Source organism: Manis pentadactyla, chromosome 3 (assembly GCF_030020395.1).
Source record: "Manis pentadactyla isolate mManPen7 chromosome 3, mManPen7.hap1, whole genome shotgun sequence".
NCBI lineage: Eukaryota > Metazoa > Chordata > Mammalia > Pholidota > Manidae > Manis > Manis pentadactyla.
Window position 1 is genome coordinate 63,922,998 of NC_080021.1, and position 26,950 is coordinate 63,949,947.

Sequence of the window (26,950 nt, forward strand, 5' to 3'; positions counted from 1 at the left end):
AAATTATATTTCAAAGAGGTGTTTAAAAAAAAAGGCAGCTTTATAAGCTTCAAAGCCTGAGAGACCAAGGAGATTATAATGCCATTCATGAAAGTGGAAATTTAGGTAAGCAAAAATTTATTTGGGGGAGGAGCCTTAGAAACTCTCAGCAGACTTTGAGGGCCAGGTAGTTTTTACTGTTTGGACAAAGGTACAGTGGAAAACCAGGTATCACCATGAATTTGCAGACCCAAGAATGCCATCCATATCTGAGCTGGTTGTCGGCCCTCAATCCTTGCATATACCTCAAGCCTAAGGATGTGAGAGCTCTGATACTTTCTCCAACCTCTTCTGCCTCTTTGTTCCAGTTTTCTTAGCTTTAGCTTTGAGCCTTGCCTCAAATTTCCTATGTTCCTGACCTTAATTCCTGTTCATTATTGCTCCACCCTAACTCTTGATCATCATGTTTCCTCCTGCCCAGCCCAGTAAACTGATCCTGACTTCTGATTGTTCCCTTTCCTTAACTTGTTTCACTAATTTTCACATATTAAAAAAAAATCTCCGTGCCATTTTTAACCCTGGACCACAGTCTAGCTCTGTTATGCCTGCCACCCTGGCTTGCATAGCAGGCCCTCCCCAATTCTTCTGGAGGATGATGACTTAGGTTTTTGAAACGTTGAATGTCAGTTCCAGAGGTGGTATTCAGTAGATTACTGAAGATTTGGGATTAGCGTCACAATGAGAAATTAGGAGTAAAGATATAGGTTGCTCCCCATATAAGTATAAAAAGCAGAATAAGCTAAAATGTAGACCTTGTGAAATACCCTAAGGTAAGGGGGATGGAGAACCATTGGAAACCAGAAGGTCAAGGTTTTTTTCCAGTCACAAATTACAAACTTAAGGAAGGTTTTAATTTATTTTGAATCCTCTAGGTTGATAATGGTACTGACACTACCTCCCTAAGAAGAAAGCCAGTGGACATGAAACAGACCAGTTTGGAAAAATTACTTAACGTTATAAAAAAAAGAATTCATCTAAAGTCCCCCATATGAAAAAAACATTTGGTCATTTGCTAATAAGAAACTGACCTCTGCTCGTAGGTCTTCAAGGAATGAGACAATCCTTACACAAAACACAAACTGAACCGTTAAACTGCCTCTCCCACTAGGTGGCAAAAGTAAGCTGCTGCACAGAGAACAGCAGGCCTCTTAGACCCTGCTTTGTCACTTCTTCCTAAGTGCTGTGTCCTTAAAACCATCATTTTGAATTAATTCACACCCTATATATTGGAAATATATAGTCTATGTAAATACCTAAACTTTCCAGTAAAATAGAGAAAGAAGACTGAAGATGTTACCTTGTGTTGATTTTTGGTAGCAAGCACTTATGTTTTGGGACACAACATAAAATACTAAAATACATAAAATTCTAAGGAGATAATTACTGTGTTCATTCACAGTTTTGTCCCTGGAGTTCTTGGGAAACATCAACTATTGAAGAACCCTGAGCTACATCATCAACTCCCTTTTTAAAAGCTGCTAGAGCTGATAGAAAATTATCAAAAATCTTCTTTAAACTAATGTCTACCCTGTAGGTTGCTTTCTCTTCTGGGCTTGCATGAATATAAAAAGTTTCTGAAAGTCTCCTTGATTATATCAAACTTGGGATATACTTCAAAATAATCTGAGGCAAAATAGCATGTTCAAAGTGTGCTATTCAAAGACTTTATCAGGAACACCAAATGGTGGTCTACTTTTATTTATTTTTTATTTTTTTTTTGAGAGGGCATCTCTCATATTTATTGATCAAATGGTTGTTAACAACAATAGAATTCTGTATAGGGGAGTCAATGCTCAATGCACAATCATTAATCCACCCCAAGCCTAATTCTCGTCAGTCTCCAATGTTCTGAAGCATAACGAACAAGTTCTTACATGGTGAACAAATTCTTACATAGTGAATAAGTTCTTACATGGTGAACAGTGCAAGGGCAGTCATCACAGAAACTTTCGGTTTTGATCACGCATTATGAACTATAAACAATCAGGTCAAATATGAATATTCGTTTGATTTTTATACTTGATTTATATGTGGATCCCACATTTCTCCCTTTATTATTATTATTATTATTATTTTTAAATAAAATGCTGAAGTCGTAGGTAGATGTAAGATAAAGGTAGAAAACTTAGTTCAGTGTTGTAAGAGGGCAAATGTAGATGATCAGGTGTGTGCCTGTAGACTATGTGTTAATCCAAGCTAGACAAGGGCAATAAAACATCCACGTATGCAGAAGATTTCTCTCAGAACGGGGGGGTGAGGTTCTAAGCCTCACCTCTGTTGATCCCCATTTTCTCACCTGATGGCCCCCCTTCGACTGTGCCTGTCTTAGGTTGTTCCTCCCTTGAGGAATCTTACCCGTCTCTGGCTTACTTTTATTTTTAATATTAATATTAGTAATGATTTTTTTCTTCAGTGTTTTTTCTTTCTTTTTATATATGTTTTACTTTGTCCTTTTGTCTCCAGATATCTTTGAAAAGGCAGCAGGCTATTGGTTTTATTCTAATGGAAACTGATTCCCTCCCTAGGGCTTGTAAGCTCAGGCCAAAACCATCAGAGAGTAATGGGGTTTCCCTGGCGCTGTTGTTCTTCAGAACCAGAAACGGTATAAAGTTGGGGAACATTTCTCAAGTCTCAGCTAAGAGGCAAATTTTTAGTTTCCTCCCTTCAAGTAATGCCCAGATATTAGCATTGCATCACTTGTCTAAGTGTTCTTATTTAATACTCTCATAAAAAAGACAGTAATTTATTCATCCATTCAACAAATATTTATTCAGTATCTCTGTGTGCCAGAGAAGAAGACGTACTGTTGCTTTTTAAGCCAAACGCAAGGTGCTTGGGTGATGTGCTGTTGTTTTAGATGAGTAACTTCCCAATTGTGATTCACTGTTTAGATCAGTTCCATGAAAGGAAACTCTATTTTATTAATTCTTCCATTACAGGTTTCTCCATTTATGCAGATGATAGGACTCTGAACAGAGAGAATCATGTATCAGCCCAGGAAATGAGCCACACTATTACTTTAAGCCTCATTGGTGTGGAGATTTTAAAATTTGACCACTTCCATAGCATAGTAAAAAATATATTCAGCAAAACTTCATTATAAAGTACTTCAGTGTACCATGTAGTCATTTCTATTTTATGCCAAATAATGTCTTCCATGTACACCTTGATACACAGTATTTCTTTTTCACAGTTGCAAGGAAACCTATCTTTCAGGGCCTTTTGCTTAGTCCCTGGCATCAGTATTTGTATGGGCTTCTACTGTCTCATTTTATGAATGAGGCTGATCACAAATCTCACCTCCAGTTGAATTTATAATTGAGAGATTAATCATTTCTTTTATTTGCTTTTGAGAAGAGATTACAGGCAGTAACAGTTTTGCCACTGGTTTCTACAGTACCTGCTCAAATAAGAATAAATCCAGAATAAAAGGTTATGATTTCATAAAAGTTAATTCATTCAGTAAACCCTTATTGAGTGTCTGCCGCACACAAGGCAGCATGATGGTGTGTGGGTACACGGGTCTGACAGTGTATGTAGGAAGTGGATGCTGCCCCTAAGAACTGATCATGATGAGAAGAAAATCTATAATGCAAATGAAAGCTGGCCTTTATAAAAGCAAAATATTTAAGGGATTTTGGGGACAGGGAAAGGATGATTTTGACAGAAAATTTTATGTAGAAGGAGGCCTTCTTCATGGAAGCTGAAAGATGAACCGGATTTCCCCCTGGGCAATAGGGAAAAAGGCATTTAATAAAGGGCATTGGTCCAGCAGCAGGGCCAACATGGGCCCACGTGCTGAGGGGGAGGAGTGAGTCTTGCTCAGTGCCCAAAACACTGGTCATCAGATCTGAGTGGGAACGGGGCTTAGAACGAGGTACACGTTAGAGTGAAGGATCTTGGGGTCCAGGGCAAAGAATTTGGATTCCATCCAGTGGGTCTTGAGAAGTCATGAAAATTGCGAGCATGCAAAGCACTTAGGGTTAATATATAACATTTGTATTAAGTGAGAAATGATTTAGCAAATTAACTTGAGAAATACCTTTTTTAGTTCTAAAATTATATGAAATGAATAATGCTGCCATGTTGATAGTGTCATTTATTACTATGTGGCTCAAATCATTTAGTTTTTTCCTTTAACTGGGAACATATATCCTAAAATATTATGCAGCAAAGGAAAACCCTACTGTAACATGTATTAATTTTGCCCCTCAATTATTAGCCACAAAAAAATTCTAATTTTAAGAAAATGATTTTCACAAATTAATAGATCCTGGGTCTTTTGAATATCATTGGAAGGAACGCTATGAATCATCTCCTGTGTGCGACTTATGGACACTTCCCACCCCCTACCCCCCTGCAGTTGCTATAGGAATGGAAACTCCTTTTTTGTTCCTTTGTGAAATAATAGGTACTTTCCCAGGATTAGCTGCTCCTGGAGAAGAAACAACAGCTCACTGAAAACATCTTAATTGACATTTATATTTTGGTTGACATTTGTAGGCCAGAAGACAATTTGCAAATGGCCTTGGTCAAAGAACAATAATCTTATTGAACATGCTTTGGAAATACTTGTTGAATTTTATACATCCTCTTTTCAGTGAATCAGGCTGGAATCCTGGATTCCACAATAGGTAAGGAAAGGCAGAGAGAAGTCTATGGTTCTTTACCTAGAAAAATATGTTAAATGTTATCATAGAATATGCTCAAGAAACTGACTTAAGACTTTACCTTTAGAAACTTAGAGCCTGGGAAATGTTTTACTTATGCTGCTGGGGAAGATTTATAGAGAAGTGAAATGTACTGGTATATATTTTTTCATAGATAAGACATCTGGAGTGTGTGTATGTGGGGTGTATACATTAAATAGCAAATGTTAATATATATTTAAAAATTTGACATTGAATATAAATACACAATTCTAAAATAGGTCATCCTTTGCCATTAATATCTATTTTCATTGTATAGAGTTTTGTTTCCATTTAATAGCCTAATGTTATTCAAGATAATTTTAAGAACTAATTTAATGAGAGTCCAAACTTTTATTTAGTAAATATCTAACTGAGAAGGTTTCTGCAGTTATTTTTAGTAGGAAAGTTTGCACAAAAGAAGTGTTTTCTTATTACCAAATTAGTTAGTTTGAAGTATCTGGCAGATTGCATCAGTCTCTTATTTGAATTGGTGCCGCAAGAAGATGTCTATTGTACATTATTAGTGATGCATTAAATTGGTTGTTTATGTTTTAAAATCTAAGCATAGTAGAATCTTTTGTATTTGCTTTTGAAGTTTGCTGTTATAATAAAACATTCTGAATTGAGTAAAGTTGTCCTTTTGGTTTAGTTAATGCATCACTGGAGAACCTAAAGATTTTAGCCTTTAACCACCCATCTCTTAGTTAAGAGAATGTGGGAAAATTGTGCAAATTCCTTTATATATGAAAGAATTTTTGCTTATTATTTGCATAATCATTTTATATTCACAACTGATAAAAAAAAAGACTGATTACATCACATCTTAAATGTAGTCTTCTGAACATAGTAAGACTAAAATACACTGTGCTATTTTATTATGCTCATATATTGTAATTGTGGTTTCTTGTGGCTGCTAAGATCATATAGTTATTTTAATAACTAGAATTATAACTAAACCATGTATCAGAAATCATGATTTCAAGCTTCTATTAGAAAAATTTTGTAATGGATGAAGAAGACATGGTACATATACACAATGGAATATTATTCAGCCGTAAAAAGAATAGAAATCCTGCCATTTGCAACAACATAGATGGATCTAGAGGGTATTATGCACAGTGAACTAAGCAAGGTGGAGAGAGACAAATACCATATGATTTCACTAATTTATGGAATATAAAAGCAATACAGAAGGAACAAAACAGCTGTAGACTCAGACACGGAGAAGTGACTAGTGGTTACCAAGGGGGAGGGGTTGGGACAGGTGGAGGTTGACAGAAGGTCCCAATAATTCGCAGTCACAATGTAAGTTGATCACAGGGACAGCAGTACAGTATGGAGAGCATAGTCAAGGATTTTGTAACATCTTTCTATGTTGATAGATAGTAACCTCATTAGAGGAGGCGAGAACTTGATAATGTGGGTAACTGTTGAACAACTGTGATGTACGATTGAAACCAACATAAGACTGTATATTCATGATACTTTAATAAAAATTTTTTAAAATTTTGTACAAACTATGAAAGGCAGAGAGGACCAGTGATATTTTTTACTAATCACTGGCAGAAATGAATATATTTGGCTAAAGGTTTCCCACAGTATACTGTATAACATAATACTAGTAATAATTTGACTCTAGGAGTAATTAAAACTTTATTTAGAGACTATATATGCACTAGGCCATATTAGCTGGACAGGTAGACTGGCAGAGAATGGGTCTCCTGTTTTGAAACTTATAGTACTAGACACATGTATATTGTTCAATAAAGACTAATGATAACCTCACCTCTGGATTCCCTAAGAAAATAAAGGATAAATACAATGAATACATGGAGCCCTAGCCTTTGAGCAATCATGAGAGGACCAATCTCTTATACATATACACTGCTTTGACAAAAGGGTATTTCACTTCTCATCAGAGTTACTCGCTGTCCCTGTGGTCTAGAACATATCTTCTGAAATATTTTACTTCTTCTGGGGCTTGGTTTCCCAACAGTTCCCATATACCTCTATCTTCTTCTGCAGTGGCTTTTTTACCTCAACTTAAAACTCTCCCTCATTCTAGTCTTTTCTGTCCACTATACCTTAGTTTCTGAGCTATTATTGTATGATTTCCTTTCCTCATTTGTCAAACGTTTCCACTTTCTCACCTCTTACTCCTCTGGTCAATGATTTCTCTCCCAGCCACCATTACAGCTGCCCTGGCCAAGGTCACCGTCATCATGCTGATCTCTCCGAATACCAGGGGCTACACTCAGCCCTCGTCCTATTTGACCTTGCAGGATTGCTGCCCCTCTTCACAAAACCCTCTTGCCTGACTTACCTCTTCCTTCTTACCTCTTGTCTTCTGCTGGCCCCTTAAATGCTGTTGTAGCTGAGTTCTATCCTGGGCACTTTGGTTCTTTTTGTGTCTTATCTACTTGGGTGAATCGTATGTGATGTCCACATTTGGGTGCCTTGGCCGCCTCTGTATTTAGCTGTGAGTCCTTGTATCACTAAGGCTCTCTAGAGACATAGACTCTATAAGATGTTTATGTAGAAAGAGATTTTAAGTAATTGGCTTGAACAATTGTGGAAATCTATAGTGCAGGTCAGCAGGCTGGAAACACAGGCAAGAGACTCAATTTTGAGTCTGAAATCCATACAGCATGCTGGCAGCATGGAAATTCAAGCAGGATGTCTATGATATGGTCTTAAGGCAGAATTCCTTCTCTGGGAAGTTGGATTTTGCTTAGATCTTTAGCTAATTGGATGGGGCCCACCTACCAGGATAAAGTCAGTTGATTACAAATGTTAATTACATCTATAAAATACCTTGATAGCAACATTTAAACTAATGTGTAGCCAAGCAACTGGGCACCACAGCTAGCCAGGTTGACATAAAATTAACCATCACACTCTTACTAGCTCCAAGCTTATGTTTCTTGGGGTAGTTGGAAGACATACAGATTGAGGTTTGACACTTGGTTCTTGTACTTACAGGCTGGGTTACCTTGGGCAAGTTTCTTAATCGCCACAAACAGCAATTCCTTTGTTTACATAATTATTGATCTGTTTGTCTTCATAGTACTTGTTCTTTTTATCAACCCCATTCGCATCATAGTGCCAGGTCAATAAATGCTTGATGAATTAATGGAGTGCATAATGAATAAAAGCAGGAAAAAGACTTGAGTTTTGATGTTAACCAAATGGACAGCTAAGATTCAGAGTCAGATTTAAAGTTCTTATTAACAAATTTCTCTAAAAAGAAAAGGAAACATGCCTACATAGTATACTTACAGTGTGTGTGTGTGTGTGTGTGTGTTATGTATAAAATATGTGCAGGCTGCAGTATTTATGCATATATATACTGTACAGTATATACACTTTACAGCTATTTGTGCAACAAACATTGAACACCTCCTAAGTGCTATGTATATGCTAGACATGGGTCACGCAACATTAAGACTTTCTCTGACTTTGCCTTTATTACTTTCTTCATTGGCCTTTGACATGTGATACATAATTGCCTGGAAGAATTACAGGTGACTAGGATACAGCAATTACATTGACCTTTTTTCCTCTAGAAATGAGACAGTATTATGTGTCAGGCTGTCTCTGCTGAATGCTTTTCAGTATAAATCATGTAGAAAGTTGACTTCAAATGACATGATTTAATCTTACAGCAGATTTACAAAACAATTTATTTTATGCCTACTTATTAAAAGATCAGTATGTTGTTATGCTGCCACTTATAAGTATGAATTAATATCAGCAACTTTCACTATATATAATGTTGAAACAAGTTTTAGAGATTTGCGGAACTACCTTTTGTATTTTGACAAAGTATGTTGGGTGGTTTCTTAATTTGTTTTTTTAAAAAATAAGATTTCTGTTATATAATCGTTCATAATGATACAGAAACACTTGAGTGTGCTGTTATTATTCATTATAAATCTTAGGGGGAAAGAGAAGATTGAAAAGATTATAGTAATTCCAGGGAGAACATATATGTAATTTCTGTAAAGTTTGGCATAACAAATTCATAAGCTAATTGAGATGATATGCAGTTGTGCCTGGAGATAAATAATGTCCGGGGGGTGGGGGGTCTGTTGCAAGTACAGTTGATAATTGAAAAGATGTCCTGTGATGCAAGTAGGTTCTACTCCATTCTTTAAATTACTAAAGGATATTGCATATGGTTTATATATTTTTCTCCATTGAACCAGAATATTATCACACATTTTAATGAGCACGGCCATTCCTAGTAATAAGCTGTCAAGAATGATGATTATCAATTATTGAACATTGATTTGCTTGTGCTGTGGTTCACTAGAATAAGACTCTTTCATAGCCTTAATAATTTTTTTATTGAAGAATTGTTGATATACAATCTTATATTGGTTTCAGGAATACAACACAGCGGTTCAACAGTTACCCATATTATTAACTCCTCACCCCCCAGAACGGTTACTATTTGTCAACAGAGGAAGATGTTTCAGAATCACTGGCTATATTCTCCATACTGTACTACCATTCCCATGACCAACTTATATTATGATTGAGAATTTTTATGCCCCTTTGTCCCCCTTACCCTTACCACTCACACACCCCAACTACTTCCCCATGGTAATTACTAATCACTTATCAGTGTCTGTGAGTCCACTGCTATTTTATTCATTTTGTTTTGTTGTGTTTTTAGATTCCACAAATAGGTAAAATTGGTTGATATTTGTCTTCCTCCACCAGGCTTTTTTCACTGAACATAATACCCTCTAGTTCCATCCATGTTGTTGCAAATGGCAGGATTTCTTTTTTTTTAATGATAGCCTTAATAATTTAGACTGAATGAAACAAAGCAGAAATTAAATAAGCTTTATCACTAGTAGTAATTTATATGTTTATTCATTTGAAAAACATTCTTATGAATCTTAGGATTACATAAAGATCAAAGCTTCAGACTAAGGCCAAACCTGCATCCTATAATATGAAATGGGGACTTGGCAATTATTTAATTGACTTAGGCCAATTTAATAGATTAAGTAATCCACTCTGGGGGTTGAGTTAGAAGATAATTGCTAATTCTTTACTTCTTAATGATTGTTCTGTGTTAGGAAAAATTACCCAGAGTTGGCAAATAAGATAGGAAAGAAATGAACCTTTCTTGATGAAAGTATATGTTCCATGGAAGCATTTAATCTATGATTTTCATATATTTGTGCAGAATTTAATACTAATTCTATTACTGTATTAACTTTGATAATAAAGTAATTATTCATAGAGTTTTTAAAACTGAAAGAACTGTTAGCCCCTGTCTAGATCTGTGTTGTCCAGGATTTTAACCATTAGCCATGTATAGCTATTGAGCATTTCAGATGTGGCTAGTCCTAATTGGGGTGTGTGCTGTAAGTATAGAATACATACCGGATTTCAAAGACTAAGTACCAAAAAAAAAAAAAAAAAGAACGTATAAGATCTCAGTAATGATTTTTTTTAGTTGGTGAAATACCAAAATGATCATATTCTGAATCTGTTGGGTTAAACAAAAATACATTATTAAAATTAATTTCATGTATTTCTTTTTGCTTTTTGAATGTGGCTATAAAAATTATATATATAACCCACATTTTATTTCTACTGGAGTGTACTAGTCTAACTATCCTCTTATTTTAAAGATGGGGACATTGAAACCCAGAGAAGTGAAGGAACTTACCCAGACTTGCATAGCTGATAAACAGCAGTGCTGAAACGCAAACCCTCTCTGATGCCTGATAGTTCTTTTCGTTCCAGCACACAGCCTTCAAACGTGGCAGTTCAGACACACACACACACACACACACACACACACACACACACACACACACACACACACACACACACACACACACCAGACACACACACACACACACACACACACACACACACACACACACACACACACACACACACCAGAGCAAATACATCTAAATAAGCATTGTGTCTGAAAGTATGGTAATAAAAGAAAGCAACTAGTGTGTGTGTGTGTGTGTGTGTGAGAGAGAGAGAAAGAAAACACACACACTTGAGGTAGACAATCTTGTGAAAAACAGTTCCAAAATGGAATTCTACAAGTATATTAATCTATTGTTGCTTCCCTAAATGAATATTAACAAGACAGTATTCTTTGTATATATAATTTCTGAGATATTTTAATCATTTTATAGTCACATTTTTCATTAGATAAACCCAAGAATTAGTGTTCACTATACACATATATTTTGAGTTTTGGGAATTCCCTCTAGTAGTATGATTTATTTTAAGAGACCCTTTCTTTAAATGTGGATAAATTAAGTAATGAAAAAGTATGAATTTTTATTGGCATTTTATTTGACAGCTGAAGATCCTATAATAGTACATTACATAGAGAAGACATAAAATAAGGAATGAAATCAATTGGTAAAGTAATTGTTTTTTAAAATAACAGAAGAAAAATGTGCTTAAGATAAACTTCTTTTAACATTTTGACCATTTCTTATACTCATTAACCATTAAAAAATCCTCAATTCCAATTAAATGGCAGAATACTTTTACTTTATTGATATATGATGCTAAGTATTTTATAACTGAGAGGAAAGAATACATTGTACCACCCTGCAAAATGATGTTTATTCATTTAGAAAACATTGAAAAACATTCATTTGAAAAGAAATCCTGTTGAGGTCTGTTATGTGGGTTTTACATTAGTAGTATACTTAATTTTATATCTGTAAATTATTGAATACCATAAGCATATTCCTCTATATATCATCAAATTTTATACATAATAATATATCTGGTCCTTAGACTATCTAAATAGACCAGACCACTACTACTTTGAATAGATTGGTATCTTCGCATGGTATTTTGGGTTACAGTCAACTATCCCAGAATGTGATACAAAGTAGATTTATGGTTTTGATTGCAAGTATAAAATCATACCCAGCAAATAAATATATATATATTATATATTATATAAATATATAATTTATATAGGTGTAAACTCTACCTTTTATCAGAATACATTGATTTAGAAATGGGAACAGTTTAGATTTTTAATCTGAATATATGGTAGAGGAAATGTTACTGTACATGACCCTGGGGGCTTCTGCACTATCTTGTGATTTGTTTATCTCCATTTTGTTGGCTCAACACAATTGGAAAAGTGTTGTTTTTCCTTCTGCATGCATTTAAGTCAGTAACATAAAATTCAAAGTGTTACAAAATCTTTCCATTAAAATTTAAGGTGACATTATTTCTTGATAAGTTATATATTTCTAATTACAGTGCACACAGCTTACAACTTATTGTGATTATAAATCATTTTTAAAAGATTCTTTGCTCTGATCCATGTGAAAGATTTTTAGTAGTCAGTGGTTAAATTATTGCTGCATTTTCATATTGTTCAAAAAATGACAAACTTTGAAATTCAGATCAACTGATCAAACAAAAAAAACAGACTTATTTTATATCTTCTTTTGACATTTTACATAGATGGGCTTGAAAATGAGTCAATCATTCTCTTTTAGGAGAAGTTAAATTTCATTGTATACAAAGATGAAAAAAGTATTAATAGCAGTGAAAGTCAGTTTGGGAAAATGTTATTTTGAAAAATTATATTTACATGTGCTCATTATAAGTCACCTGCAGTGGTGATTACTATACTTGCCTCCCCATATATCTCTCCTGTTAAGCATCTCTCTATTAATCTATCTTTTTTGGGGGGCTGCATTTCAAAAAAAGGAGCAGCACCCAGGTACCCCCCTCCCCAGTAACTCAGCTTACACATCATTAACATGAGTCCAGTGTGTGTTCACAGTTCCTCTTTTTCCTTTTTAGGAAATTTACATACAATAAAATGCACCAATCCTTTTTTAAATTTATTCATTAAATGCACAAATCTTAAGTGTACCAGTTGACAAGTTCTGACCATGATAGTGGCCGTTCTGATTGATGTGAGGTGATACTTCATTGTGGTTTTTATTTGCATTTGCCTGATAATTAGTGATGTGGAGTATCTTTTCATGTGCCTGTTGGCCATCTGTATGTCTTCTTTGGAAAAATGTTCAGGTCCTCTGCCCACTTTTTAATTGGGTTATTTGTTTTTTTGGTGTTAAGACATATGAATTTATATTTTTTGGACATTAACACCCTATCAGATATAACAGTTATGAATATATTCATTCTCTGTTTGATACACACTTGAGTTGTTTCCAGTTTTTAACTACCATGAATACAGCTGCAGTGAACATTCTTATATTAAGTCTTTTGTGGACATGTTTCCATTTCTCTAGGATCAATCCCTGAAAGTGTAAATGCTAGGTCATAGGGTAGGTGCATGTTTTATGTAAGACACCGTTTGACACTCCTACCAGTGACGTGTGAGAGATCCAGTTACTGTACATCTTTGGCAGCACTTGGTGCTATCTTTTTAATTTTAGCCATTCTGGTGGATGTGTGATGGTTCATTATGGTTTTAATTTTTTTCCCCTAATGACTAATGATGTAGAATACTTTTTTCATGTGTTTATTGGTGATTCATATGTCTTTCTTTGTAAAGAGTCAGTTCAAATTTTTGCCCCGTTTTAAAATAGGTTGTTTGTCGTTTTATTATTAATTTATAAGTTTTTTTATAATAGTATATATATCTATATGTATCCTTTGTACATCTTAGATGTCAGATGTGCTTTACAAATTTTTTTTTTAGTCTGAAGCTTCGTTATTCATTTTCTTATCAGTGTATTTTTATGAGCAAAAGTTTTAAATTTTGATGCAGAATAACTTATGTTTTTTATTTTGTGATTATCTCTATTTTTAAGAAACACCTGTTCTCAATTTGTGAAGATACTCTCCTTTATTTCCATCTAAAAGCTTTATAGTTTTAGCTTTTACATTTAGGTCTAAAATAGATCTAAGCTAATGTTTGTGTACCATGAGAACAGAGTCGAGGTGTTTCTTGTTTGTTTGCTTTCACGCTAGTGTCCAGTTAGGAATCCTGACATGGTTGGATTACTTTGGTGTTTTGTTGAAAATCAAGTGACCAAATAAGTGTTGGTCTATTTCTGGGCACCCTATTCTGTGCCATTAATCTATTTGCCAATCCTTATGTTAATATTACTGTAGCTTTATGTGAAACGAATGGTGATATTTAACAGTTTTACTGTAGCTTTATATTAAGTGAATGGCCACTTTTTAACAGCTGTATATGTGCCAGTGTATATATTTACCTTTATTTTTTTGCCAACATTTAATTTTTTAAAACCTTTTATTGAAATATAGTTGATATACAATATTACATTGGTTTCAGATGTACAATAATTTTAATTTAACTTATATCCAACATTGTACTGTCATAAAAAAATATTGCCTCAAAAATCCTTGCACATATATCTTTCCTCACTTGCTGAGTTATCTATCTCCACAGGGTTAATTTCTGTATGTGGGAATTCTGGGTCAAAGCATGAGGGCATTTTTCATTTTGATATATCCACCTAATCTGTCTTTTACACTGATCAGCCTTTGCACTAGAGTACCTGTTTCCTCTTGCCATAGGAGGAGTTAAACTTCTAAAAGGTAAATTTTAATAACAAGATAGTTTAATAACAAGGTTTGTAAGTCTATAGTTGTGTGTGTGTTTATGGGACCGTCATTTACTTAAGTTTCTTCCTAATTTTTATCTCTGAATCATGGGGAAAGTATTTCGACAGGGTACTTTTCTAGGAAACATCTTTCCAACAAGAGGTGATTAACTGAACCTCAGATTTCATTGTAGCCCTGGCTGGTAAAGACTGCCTATTGATGGGAGCAGTAGGTGAAGTTGACTAAGCCAATGAGTGAGGCTGTGTTGTGAAGTCACCTCTGAGAACTGTCATTGAACTCTGTTCTTAAGCTTTTCAAAAACAACTAAAAGATCCTTGAACAATAGAAAATAATCTGGGCTCATTTAATGGATACCTGGCAATTTTCTGACATAAGAATAACTTGTGTTGCACAGTTTACAATGCCAATCTGAATCAGTAACAGTGAAATGTTTAATTATTTTTGTACTCTATATTTGTACTAAACACTTAAATGTTGAGTTGAAAACAAAGCTTGATACGGGACTTTTTTTTGCCCCTCCCTCCCCCTACTCCCTCCACTTCTTGGTGATTTGGGGAAGGAATTTTCCATTAACTCTCTCTCTCTGTGGCCAGTTTAAAGAAATAAAAGGAAATCAAAACATGCCAAATCAGAAAAACTTGAACCATGAGATCTTGCCCAGCTTAATTGTTTCTTTCCTTAAGTTATTTCTACATTGCTAAATGAAGCCTAATTCTGATTTATTTCTGAAAGATAAGTATAGTGAATATACTAGGAAGTCAGAATATGGACTTTCTAGTCCTAAAACATCAGTAAATAAATATGTGGTTTTTTGGCAAATTACTTAAATCTCAACTAAATCTTTGTAAATCTCAGTTTCCTCATCTGTAAAATGAGGGGTTGAGTCTTTGTTTTCTCCAAGATTCCTTGCTGTTCTATAATTCTTAGACTGACTCTGTTCCAGATCTCTAACTTAGGATAAAAGTTGTTTGGAAATCATTATTATCTTTAAATACAGCTTAGCTAATTTTGGATGGTTTGAAAAGAAAAGTAAACATTTTAAAAAATGTATTTAAACCTCTTAAACTACAATTTCCCCAACTGCGCATGCTGTGCCTTACAAAGAAATGCCAGAGAAGAAGTCTAGGATCATTTTTTCTGTGTGAGTACACACAGAAATGTTGGGGAAATAGACTGTGCCTTTTTGAGTCACCTGTTGAGAAAATAGGCAACTATTGACAAGTCTGATTCATGGCTGAGTGACTGCTCTGCTAGCCTTCACATGATCCCCACAGAGCAAAATCGTTGACCGCCTGCTAAACGAGGTCTGTTTGAAGTTTCTTTTTAACATTTCCAAAACATTAATTCAGCAGGATGTCTCCACTGGGGTTCTCCATGTTACCAAATCAGCAGCTGTTGAAATCTATTCACTTCAGCATGAAATGTTTTCATAGTGCTTTTTTTTATTTGTGACAACAGCAAAGTAAACATAAGACTAAAATTCTACCTCATTCAACATTTACATGTGTTAAAACTGCTTCTGATTGCAGTTTACATTCGTGGTATTTATTTGCAAGCATTAATACCAGTAGATAATTTCACAACAGAGGATTTGAAGTCAGTCTTCCCTACAAAATATACTATGCCATGTATTTAAAAAAAATAATTTACCTACATACTTTAAATAAGTAGGAATTTATACCATGACTTTAAAGTAGAAGTTTATATTTCTTATGAAGCCTTGATTTTTGTGTTCATAGCCAGTGTAGGATATGTTTAAATATCCAGATGAGATATTTGTTAATTTTGCCTGGTAGTATTTATAAATTCTTTAAAATGTTTCCCACTTCAAAAGGAAAATTATTAAGCTACCAGGGAAATAATTTAACAGGATAAAGTAATGTAAAATTCTTGAGGTAAAGAACAGAGGGCCGGCAAAATCTGATGGTAAAGATAAGGCACACCAAGGTCTACAGACTATACTGAATTGTTTAAATAGAGCTGTACTTCTTAGAGCTAGGCTCTCTTATTCATTGTAAGTAAAAGCCATATATCTTTAATTGCTTGCAGAGTTAAGCATGAAAACTGCTGCGTCTTCTCAACATGGTTTGAGCTAAGACTCTCTTTCTGTTTATTCAGGTTTTAAAAGACTTAAGTGTAGTTTTATAAGTTCATTAGCTTGCTTCATTCTTTGAGATGCATTTCACCTCCATATTATCAAATTTCATTACATGCAAAGAATTATCAGATCAACCCATTATACAGCCTAGCAGCATGAAGTCTTTTTCCATCTACAGGGAGAATATTGTATAAATCAGGCTCTCGGGTTTCAGTGGGAGGCAGAGGGTTGCACGGTGTCCATTTGTCAAGTTGATTGCACCGCAGTGAGGTTACATTAGCTTGTCTTTGAACAGAAGTGAAATCTTATGTGAAGCTCCCCTTTCTGTCATTTACACTAACATCCATCCTCTTAAACCAAGGCCTCTGAGAAAAACAAAGTGATGGCACAATATAATCAGTCACTCAAGTTGTCTGTCATCTGTTTTCTTAAGGAAATGACTTTTAGAGAAGAGAACTGTAGAAAATTAACAAAGGTTGTAGTAGTAAAAGTAGGTGGAATTTTTTTAAACTGCAGATGTCTTTTGAGAAGATTTTATATGCAGAATGCCAGAAAAGCTTTCCCCCCTCTCTCTTAATGAATCTCATGAAATGTATTTCTTCTTGAACAATAGACCTACTGCTGTTAACAAGTGGAGTCTTTTTTGCTTAATGTGACTACATGTTAATTCTCTCAAGAAACTTTCTGTAAAACTGAGTCTATAAAACTCTCAACCTCAGTGGGTCTTCTGACAATTAGTTCGCCACCTTTCATTTCAGAGGGATCTGAATTTCAGTTATGTAACGGCAAATCTTGCATAGAGTAGGCAGCTTTAGGGTAATGGTACTTTAAAGGTAAATTATTGGCATTTCATTACCTAATAGTACACTTAGACAATTCCTTTAAAATGGTTGGTCTCTGTTAAAATCCTAACTATACTGACAATGGTGGCCAATCTATGTCTGGTGATCAAACTTGCAAGTTTTATTTCCCTAGACCTGTTTTATAGGCTGAAACACTCAGGTCATTTGCAACCTTCATCCATCACAAAGTAGTTAAACTCAGATTGTTGAACCAGGAGAGATTAGCTGACAGACAACGATACATTAGTAAGGCTTCCTTGGGTCTTACTTAACTATTTATCCATCCCATTTGTGCAACATTTATAGCAAACTGTGTCTTCTTTGTGGACATTTAAAGAAGCAGGAAGAGAATTTTAAAACAATGGGAAATAGTCTTTTTTTCAGTGATGTGACTCATTTTTTTATCATTTTCATTTGTTCTATCATTAACTAATATTGAAGACCTCTTGAAAAAGAAATAACTTGTAAAATGTAAAGGAAGTCTCCCTTGCGTTTGCTTTGTAGACATATTTAGTAGTTAACATTGCTGTTAGTTTTTTAAAGAAATAATAATAAAATATGAGAAAACAACATATTGCTGAGAGCACCATCTTTTCTTAAAAACTACTCTAGAAAATCCCTTAAGAATTAGTAGACAAAATTGACCCATACTTCTCAGTACTGGGGAATAGAAACAGGTTTTTCAGAGAAGAAAATAAATGCTTACTTATTTTAATTATAGTTAAATGTGTTTTAAAAGATGCCACTCTTATTAGCCTCTGTCCCACCATAAATTATTAAGCCTTGTATTATGGAGGGGATTTATTGTTTTCTTCCCTTTTGGAACTTAGGTGAACATTTGGAATTGGTGAACTGAGAAACCCAGATCAATCTTAAATTAGTTTATTTTTCTCAGCAAGGATTTTGATAGTCTGGTATAGCTTTTTTGTCTTAAAGAGCATTCCTTATTTCCTCTGTTGAGGGATGAAATACTCTTAAAAGCAACTCATAAATGAAATAGCAGGAAACAGTTTAAGTAACTGAATCTTTCATTGTCAAAGAGGAGACCTCAAATTTAAAAGACTGATTTTAATTGCCCTTTTCCTCATATTTCTTCCCAGTTTAACCTCAAGGTGAGTTTTAAAGTTATGGCTTAATTGGGTGGTCATTTTACCTTTGCTTTGGAGCAATTTATTACAGCTTTATTTCCTTTATTACAGCGTTATTTCCTTGGACCAGCAGAGACAGAAATGCTGGGTTCTTTGTAATCAAAAGCTATTTTATGATGAACTTGGTCTTCTAAATAAGAAACGAACACATTTTTACCTTTGAACACTTACAATTGGATGTAAACATGATGTCAAAAACATTCTAAAAATACAATATATAAGTATATTGTTTTCTGATTTTAGTCTCATCATTTTATTTGGAATTTGAAATTATGTTTACAAATGCAGATGTACTTAAAAAGTTTATAGCGTATGCCTTGTTGTGCTTTCAAGGGATGAAAAGTATTTATGGTACCGTTGTCATTCACACATGTATTCCCTAATGTTTATTGAGTACAAAACTGACATTCTTTTGCCTGGTTTAAATATTTGAACCACACAAAATGGTTTTTGTTTACAGTAAACTGATTTTCCCAAACGAATTAGGTAAGAAAATTTGTATTTTAGAATCTATGATTCTCCCAACTATTTCATTACAATAGGTTAATATAGGTTATGATCCATTATAAAACATGAATTAATTTTTACTTTGTATATAGGTGATACTCATAAATTTATATTCTTGTTTTTAAATGAAGTTTAGCCTCTTCTTTCTTGGATCCTGACTTTGGGTTTTCTTTTGCAGTATTATTTGTTAAATCTGAATTAAGCTAGCTTGATATGGGATAATTTAAGCCCGAGTTCAACATTGATAATACTGCCACAATATTGCCTTGTATACATATATTTAAAGCACTTAAGATGTGCCAAGATGTCTAATGTGGGAAGTTTTCAAGAATAGTGTTCTTTTTCAAGTTGCAGAGTGCAAGCAGGATCAGGCAAGAGGTGGACATTAAACAAATAAACAGATCAGAAGATCTCCTATCACCCTCTTTATCAAGTAGAAGGGCACTCCTGTGTGTTTACATTAACAGGGGAAAGGTGAATTCTTCATCCATAATCACTGCTATGTTTGGGAACCTCTTCTATTCTTACAGAGAATTCACGAGTCATCTCTTCACCTCGTTATTAATTTTCAGTGACATTAGAGGTTTTCAGTTTGGGAATTACCAGATTCCTTCATCCGTACATCAAGGTACATTTACAATCTCCACTCCTACTACCCACCAGAGTTAATAACAGGCACTGAGGCCAAGGTCCTTCCCGGAAGTAACTTGTGGAGAATCCTTTCAAAAGGACGTTCTTTGCATCATTTCCCTAACTGACCTACAGACAGCCTTGGCCAGCCTGAAGGACAAGAGTGTCCTCCTTAAGCCATACCTCCATTAAAATACTTCTCTGCTTAAATGAAGGCACAGGTGGGAGGGAAAGAGCTGATTGCTTTTATCATCCCCACCAATTTCAGGAGTTTAATGGCCAATGAGAAAGGAAAATTATGAAATATTAGGGTTTTCTGTGATGGGTAAAAGAGATTTTCTTGTTTTTCTAGCATGAAACAACCCTTTTAAAAGCAGATATGAGAAATAGCTATTTTTCAGGAAAAACTGATAGAAAAAGGATTCTCTATTATTAAATGTCATGTTTACTAAAATAACAGATTTACTTCTTATACAAAGAGCTAGTCGATAATATGCAATGTGACATCAACTCCTGGCATATAAAATTTGTTAATATTTCTTTGTTTATGATACTCTGAATAACCTAGAAAGGAAGTAATGACAAATAAAGACAACTCCATTGAGTTATTCAAGTGCTCATTTATTTGAAATAAATCACATAGGTATTTATTTGTATGAAGAAATATACTAATAGTAAAATTAATTTTTTCACATTTACCTTTAATAAATTTAGTTATATGTTCATGTGCTTATTTATTCAACATAAGTTATATGTGCTTATTTATTCAACAAAAACTTGAATGTTTGCTAATGTTTTCAGTTTGGGAATTACCAGATACAGCTGGTACCAGATATTCAGATACAGCTGACCCTTGTACAGCACAGGAGATTCAGTAGCTAGAACACATGATTCCTGTGTTAGTGGAGCTCCCACAAGCCTTCCACAAAAGAGAAAAGAAAATGGATCATGTACTTAATTGACATAGTTTCAAGTTAAGTAATCTGTTGAAGAGGCCTGGCCTCCATTTTTTTCTCCCTCTCTCTGGACTCCTTAAGAGAAGAATCCAGGATCCTAAACAGTATACCCCAAACTTCCTTGCCATCCTCTTCTCCCACTATCGCACACACAGTCTTTGACTTTGGCCAAACCATCTAAATTTTCTTGGGCTCTCCTGACTGCTTACTTTGTTCTTGCTTTTTTCTCATTTGAGGCAGCCTTGTCTCTGTCTTTTTCTTTCATAGTTAAATTGGTTCTTGAAATCCCATTGCAGAGCTCACCTTTATCCATATACATGATTGTTGATTCTCTAAGCTGGTTGCTTCTCCCTCCCCCCACCATCCCCATACCCGAGTCTCCATGCATTTTGCATTCTCTCCTAGAACCATTTTGGTAATTTGATTTTGGACTCCTGGAGGGTGGAGTTACATCTTTTAGAAACACAGAATTGTGCCTAGAAGGTTGTCAGTGCCTATGTTTTATTTTTAATTGATTGATAATTTTAGAACAAATTATTGTTTTAAAAGTATCAGGATGTAGTTCTTTAAAAGGTAAACAAAACAAAGCAACATTATAAAAATTGCTGTAATACCAAGTTGCTGGTGTTGAGGACGCATTGTGAATTCAGATATAGCTGACCCTTGTACAGCACAGGTTTGAACTACACAGGTCCACTTATACATGGATTTTTTTCAGTAAATATATTGGCTTTTTTTTGAGATTCACAACAGTTTGAAAAAATATTTTCTTTTCTATAGCTTTCTTTATTCTAAGAAAACAGAACTACAAAATGTGTTGTCATCTATCGGCTATTAGAAGTTAAGTTTTGAGGGAGTCAAATGTTATGTGCAGATTTTCAACTGTCAAGGGGGTCGGCACCCCTAATTCCAGCATTGTTCAAGGGTCAACCATAAAAAGGATTGTTCTGGCAGTGATGGCTGCTGGGCTTTCTTTGCCCATGAGATTAGAATGTGCCTATCTGAATTTGGTCTTGGAAGAAAGAGAAGTGTAATTATGAAGTAAAATTGCCAAATAACTAGTAAGGTATGGAAAAGTAAACACCTTAAGGTTGTTTCTTTTACTTCTGTCAGGGCCAGTTGTAAATCCTCATTTTATTAGAGAAAACTTTGTAGCTTATTTAAATTAACCCCCAGTGTGCCTAGTTTCTGAGTTTTTTTTTTTGTATAGAGAGTTGGGCAAATTATCAGGGTCAAACAGGAAGCTAGTAGCAGAACTAGGACCACAGTTTGGTCATCTCTTCTAATGTATGTATAGCAGGAGCCATAAACAGGAAAATGGGACCCTTTCTCTATAACCCTCTGTAACCTGGTATTAGTAAACAGGACTAACATCCACCTCACAAACTAAGATATTATACATACTTTTACTGTAAATAACAGGTGGTTTTGATAAAACATCATTTAATTCTTACTATGTCAGAATTCATGTAGTAAAAAGCCCTCTATTAGCAAGGTTCTACTGTGGTAGATTTCCAGTCCTGCACTTCTATTCCAGAAAGAATGTTTTAAAGACAGAATATTCCAGCCAGCTGACTTCTATTCTGTTACAATCATGTGCACTAGAAATACATAGTCAGAACTAGTCTTGTCTTTTAACATTTCAAGGATATGTTAATTAAGCTAAATTCCAAAGCTCTGTAGCAATTCTAGAAGTAGCTTCAAAACAATAATTTCTTCCATACTCCCATTCTCATAAATACTAAATTTTTTAAATTGCTTTTATATCCTGTCATTATGCTGGCTTCTAAAATCTTACTATTAGCAATATCCAAAGGGACCTACTGATAGTAACATAGGACTTGATGAGCTCATGGTCCTTGTTGTCCCTGTCTTTATATAAAATGTAGCTTTTTAAAAATTGTTGTTGACACTTAAAGTGAACACTAATCACGTCTTAATACGACACCAACTTTGGGCATGACTATATTTTTCTTTGCCTTGTGAAAATGCTCCCTTGCTGACGCCATGGCTGAAACAAAATCCTTAGCATTAAAAAGAACAGAGCTAGCAAGAGCAACGACTCTGTAAACAGTACTTCAAACTCTGATACCAAATATAGCATTATGTGAGATGCATGCAGGCGGGGCCTCAGAATGTCCCACACAGTTAATCTGTAAGTCCTGCATATCAGTCACACCTCCTGCACATACCTGGCTTGGAGCCTTAATGGAATTCCTCCTCGTTATTTCAGTGATAGCTTACTTCCTCTGTTTTTCCAAGTGGCTGCTCATTGTGCCAACTTCTTCAAGGAGCATTTTCTTACCTAAGCTACATTGTAATGTTATAATATGCTGACAGTTCATTTATACAGTCCTTCTTGTTCCAAATGTTTTTATGTTCAATTACTGAAATTTAATCATCAGAAGAGATTGAATTTTCTCTAGATCATACAGCTTTGCTTAAATGGTAAGTTAAATAGTACATTACTGAAATACGAGATTTCAGAAATTTAAAAATTCAGTGTCAAGAAAATTCATTAAGCTTTGAACTGGTCACCTTTGAAATCATAGATAAGAGCTGTGTAAGTGGTCACATATAAGTCACATATTTTAAGAGGAGTTCATTTGAAATTATAACAAACCAAGTCAATGACTGCTCATGATTGTCTAGACAATTTGTGAGGGTTTTTTGTTTTTCTTAATTTTATTTTTTCTGATTTCTTCACGTTCTTGTAGACATGCTTTTGTGTTTTATTTTACAGCCTCCCCTATCCTTGATGCTATATTGTTAAAATTCTTTCAAGCCAAGTGATTCTTAGTCTTTTCTCAGCATGTTGAAAACATTTTCTGTAACTCCATTTTGATGCTACTAGAAATAGAGAACAAAGAGTCAAGACCGGCTACTCCATCTCCAGTGTCTCTTGTTTCAGGCTTTCACATTCTTTTGCTGACCACCACTGACTCTGGGCTTTTTTTTTTTTTAGTTTTTTGTGTAAGGTACAAAGCAAATATTAAATATTATTTTTGGTTCTGATACAAGGAAATTAGAAGAGGTATGGGAGCTCTGTTTACCATTCTTTGTAGAGAAAACCACCAGTTAAGTCATCCCAATTGGCTTTACTTTAAGCTGAACCTAATTTCTTCATGTGATCCTGAAACTGAAGTCCTTAAGTTTTATTTGTAAGTGGTTTGTATCCATTAACAAACTACATGTGAAAATATTGTAATCCCCAAATATTGCTATATGACAAAATATCTGTACCACAATCAGTGATTCTTGGTCTTTCTGACTGTGAAAAAAAAAGTTTTAAGTAGTCCATGTAGCTTATAACCCAAATAAAATACTTCTATTAAAAATAAAACTTAAGTACATTTAATACAAATATGTAGTCCAGGCCATATTAAATTAAAGGCAGTATACTGAAATGACTTCTGCTACTGTTTTTTTAAAAGAACTTCTTTGGCTTAGGGTGTTTGTGTGAAGGTGTATGTTTGCATCTGCTCAATTTACAAAATGCTAAAGCCAAGGCTTTCTTCTTCCTTTGGATCCCTTTCATGCCTAGAAATATGTTGTGTATGCTGAATTAGGGTATCAATTAAGCTTTTGAACCAAAAAAAGAGCTTTTTAAGATCATGAGTCTTCTTCTTTTGCTTTTTCTTTATGTTTTGAAGTTATATCTAGTAGCTGTGGTGACCCCAGTGGGAATTCTCCAGGATTTGGAGCCCAGGAGTAATCTGCCAGCTCATCCACAGACCCCAGCGGTACAACCACATGCCAGGTGCTCCACTTGGCTGTGACGAGGAGAGTAAGAGCTGCCCAGCAGTGTTGTAGTGAAGGGTAGATGATCTAATATGTATAAAGAATTGAGTGCAGCCCCACTATTGAGAGGAGCCTCAAAAATGGTATAGACTAGCAGCAGCAGCAAAAAGAGGCTCTCCAGGCATCAAAGTACATTTAAATAAAAGGAAGAAGAATGCCACCTGTGTGATCACACTCTGCAGACTGTAAATTCAGACTAGCTGCACAACTGGGAAACTTCACTCAGAAAATGGCTCAGCTATTGTACTAGACCTAAAAGACAATAAAGTTCTGCCCTATGGAGCTGTTTTAAGAGGAGAGATTTTTTTGAGTCATATCCAACTTTGATTCAGTAGTCACATGCAGTGAAAATTCATCATGTTTCCAGAAGCAGTGTTTCCTACTTCCAAAAAATGCAAAAAAAAAAAAAAAAAAACTCAAAGCAAAGAATGTTTCTCCATATTCCTGAAATACGAGTATTTCAAACAACTTTTAGTTATTTGTATAATTTTAATGTTATTACACTTTAATCAGGGGTAATTATTACATAACTGACTTATACAAAAATGGTTCTTCAGGGCAACATTACAGAAATGCAGAGTTGCAGGAATAGCCTCCTAGTTAGAGAAAGTTTTTGTTTCATTCACCCCCAAAAAAGGTATTTTTTTGGCTAATTTGATCCAAACTCTTATTCCTAGAATCAAGAGCTAAGAAGTGACTCTCAAACTTCAGTGTGCTTAGAAATTCCCAGGTGCATTTGTTTGAACATGGATTTCTAGGGCCCATTCCAGAAATTCTGATTGAGTAGGTCTGGAATTACTTTTGGAAAAATTTACATCAATTTCCCAGGTGATGCTGATGCTACCAGTATGGGGAATCATCTGCTGTCTTCTAGAGGTCATCTTTTCAACCACTTAGAACTTGTTAATATAGTAATGTTCTGATTTTTGTTAGACATTTTATAGAGATGACTGTTCTATATACATAGCTGTCTGTTCCTTGCATTCAAAGAATTCAAAGAAAATCTAAAGGAAGCTAAAATGGCTATTTGATCTGAGAGAGAATAGATTTTAAAGCAAAGAATATTATCAAGGATAAAAAAGATAATTTCATAATAATAAAGAGACCCGTTCATCATGAGGCCACAATCCTAAATGTTTATGCTTCTATTAACAGCTTCAAAATATGTGAAGCAAAAACTGATAGAACTGCAAAGAGAAATAGGCAAATCTATTATTATAGTCAGAGATTTCAATACCTCTTGCTCAATAATTAAAGGAACAAATAGAAAATTAGTAAGGATATAGAGAACTTGAATACTATCAACCAACTTGACACAACTGACATTTATAGAACACTCTACTGAATATTATACATACTCTTTTCAAGTACTCATGGAACATTCACCTATAAAGTCCATCATCTGGGCCATAACGCAAGCCTCAATAGATTTAAAGGGATTCAAGTAATACAAACTATGTTCTCTACCACAATAAGATTAAGTTAAAAATCAATAACAGAATTATATATGGAAAATCTGCAATATTTGGAAGCTTAAAAGCACACTTCTAAATAATGAATGGGTCAAAGAAGAAAGTAAAAGGGAAATTAGATAATACTTTGCGTTGAATGAAAATGAAAGTAGACACATTTACAGTTGTGATCACCAGGATCTCCAGTGGGAGTGTACAGTCTTTTTAACCTGAAGACATTATGCCAGGTGAACCTGGCTCATTCTTTTCAGTACTTTTTTTCCCCTTGATCTTGTACTGATGAAGTTCCTATTCTCCTCTCCATTCCTACTTCCTAATCATCAAAGAACATGTATTTCACCTCCACCAGTGTGTTCTCCTATGAGCTGGTGGTAAGGACATGGTGAGCTTAAAAGCAGAAGATACAAACAAAGAGAGCCCCAAAAAACAAACGGCCTAATTCAATAATGGACCAAGGACTTCAGTAGACATTTCTTCAAAGAAAGTATACAAATGGCCAACAAGCATGTGTGAAAGTATTCAACATCACTAATCACTAGGGAAATACAAATAGAAACTACAACAAGACTCCACTTCACCCATTAGGATGGCTACTATCAAAAACACAGAAACTAAGTGTTGGCAAGGATGTGGAGAAATTGGAACCCTTGTGCACTGTTGGTGGGAATGTAAAGTGAATGGTAAAGCTGCTATGGAAAATGATTCCTGCAGTGGAAGCAGTTGTTTGAAAAAATAACACTTAGAATCACCGTATGATCCAGGCATATGCCCAAAAGAACTGAAAGGAGGGACTCAAAGAATTTCTTGTACACCCATGTTCATAGCATTATTCACAATCACCAGAATGTGGAAGCAACCCAGTGTCCATCAGCAGGTGAAGTGATAAACAAAATGTCGTACGTACATATAATGAGAGATGATTCTGCCTTAAAGAGGAAGAAAATTGTGACATATGCTTCAACATGGATGAATCTTGAAGACATTATGCTAAGTGAAATAAGATAGTCATAAAAAGATAAATACTGTATGATCCCATTTATGAGGTACCTGTCTTTGTTAAGACAGAAAGTAGAATGGTGGCTACCAGCGGTTGGGGGTACAGAGTTTCAGTTGGGGAAGACAGAAAAGTTCTGGGTCGTGGTTATGGTCACACAACAGTGTGAATGTGTTTA

At 34.7% G+C, this 26,950-nt stretch overlaps 1 protein-coding gene across 18 annotated transcripts in view; it reads left to right on the forward strand.

The window, feature by feature from the left end:
• The window catches only part of STAU2 (staufen double-stranded RNA binding protein 2), a 344,484-nt gene that overhangs the window by 245,339 nt on the left and 72,195 nt on the right, over positions 1 to 26,950 (forward strand). The window contains exon 14 of one of the 18 annotated variants that reach the window (XM_057497972.1): positions 1,439 to 1,501. The exons of the other annotated variants lie outside the window; for them this stretch is intronic. Coding sequence (XP_057353955.1) covers positions 1,439 to 1,486 — 48 coding nt within the window. The 3' untranslated portion in view covers positions 1,487 to 1,501. Of the gene's footprint in view, positions 1 to 1,438; positions 1,502 to 26,950 lie in introns of those variants that run through there. 18 annotated transcript variants of the gene reach the window in all.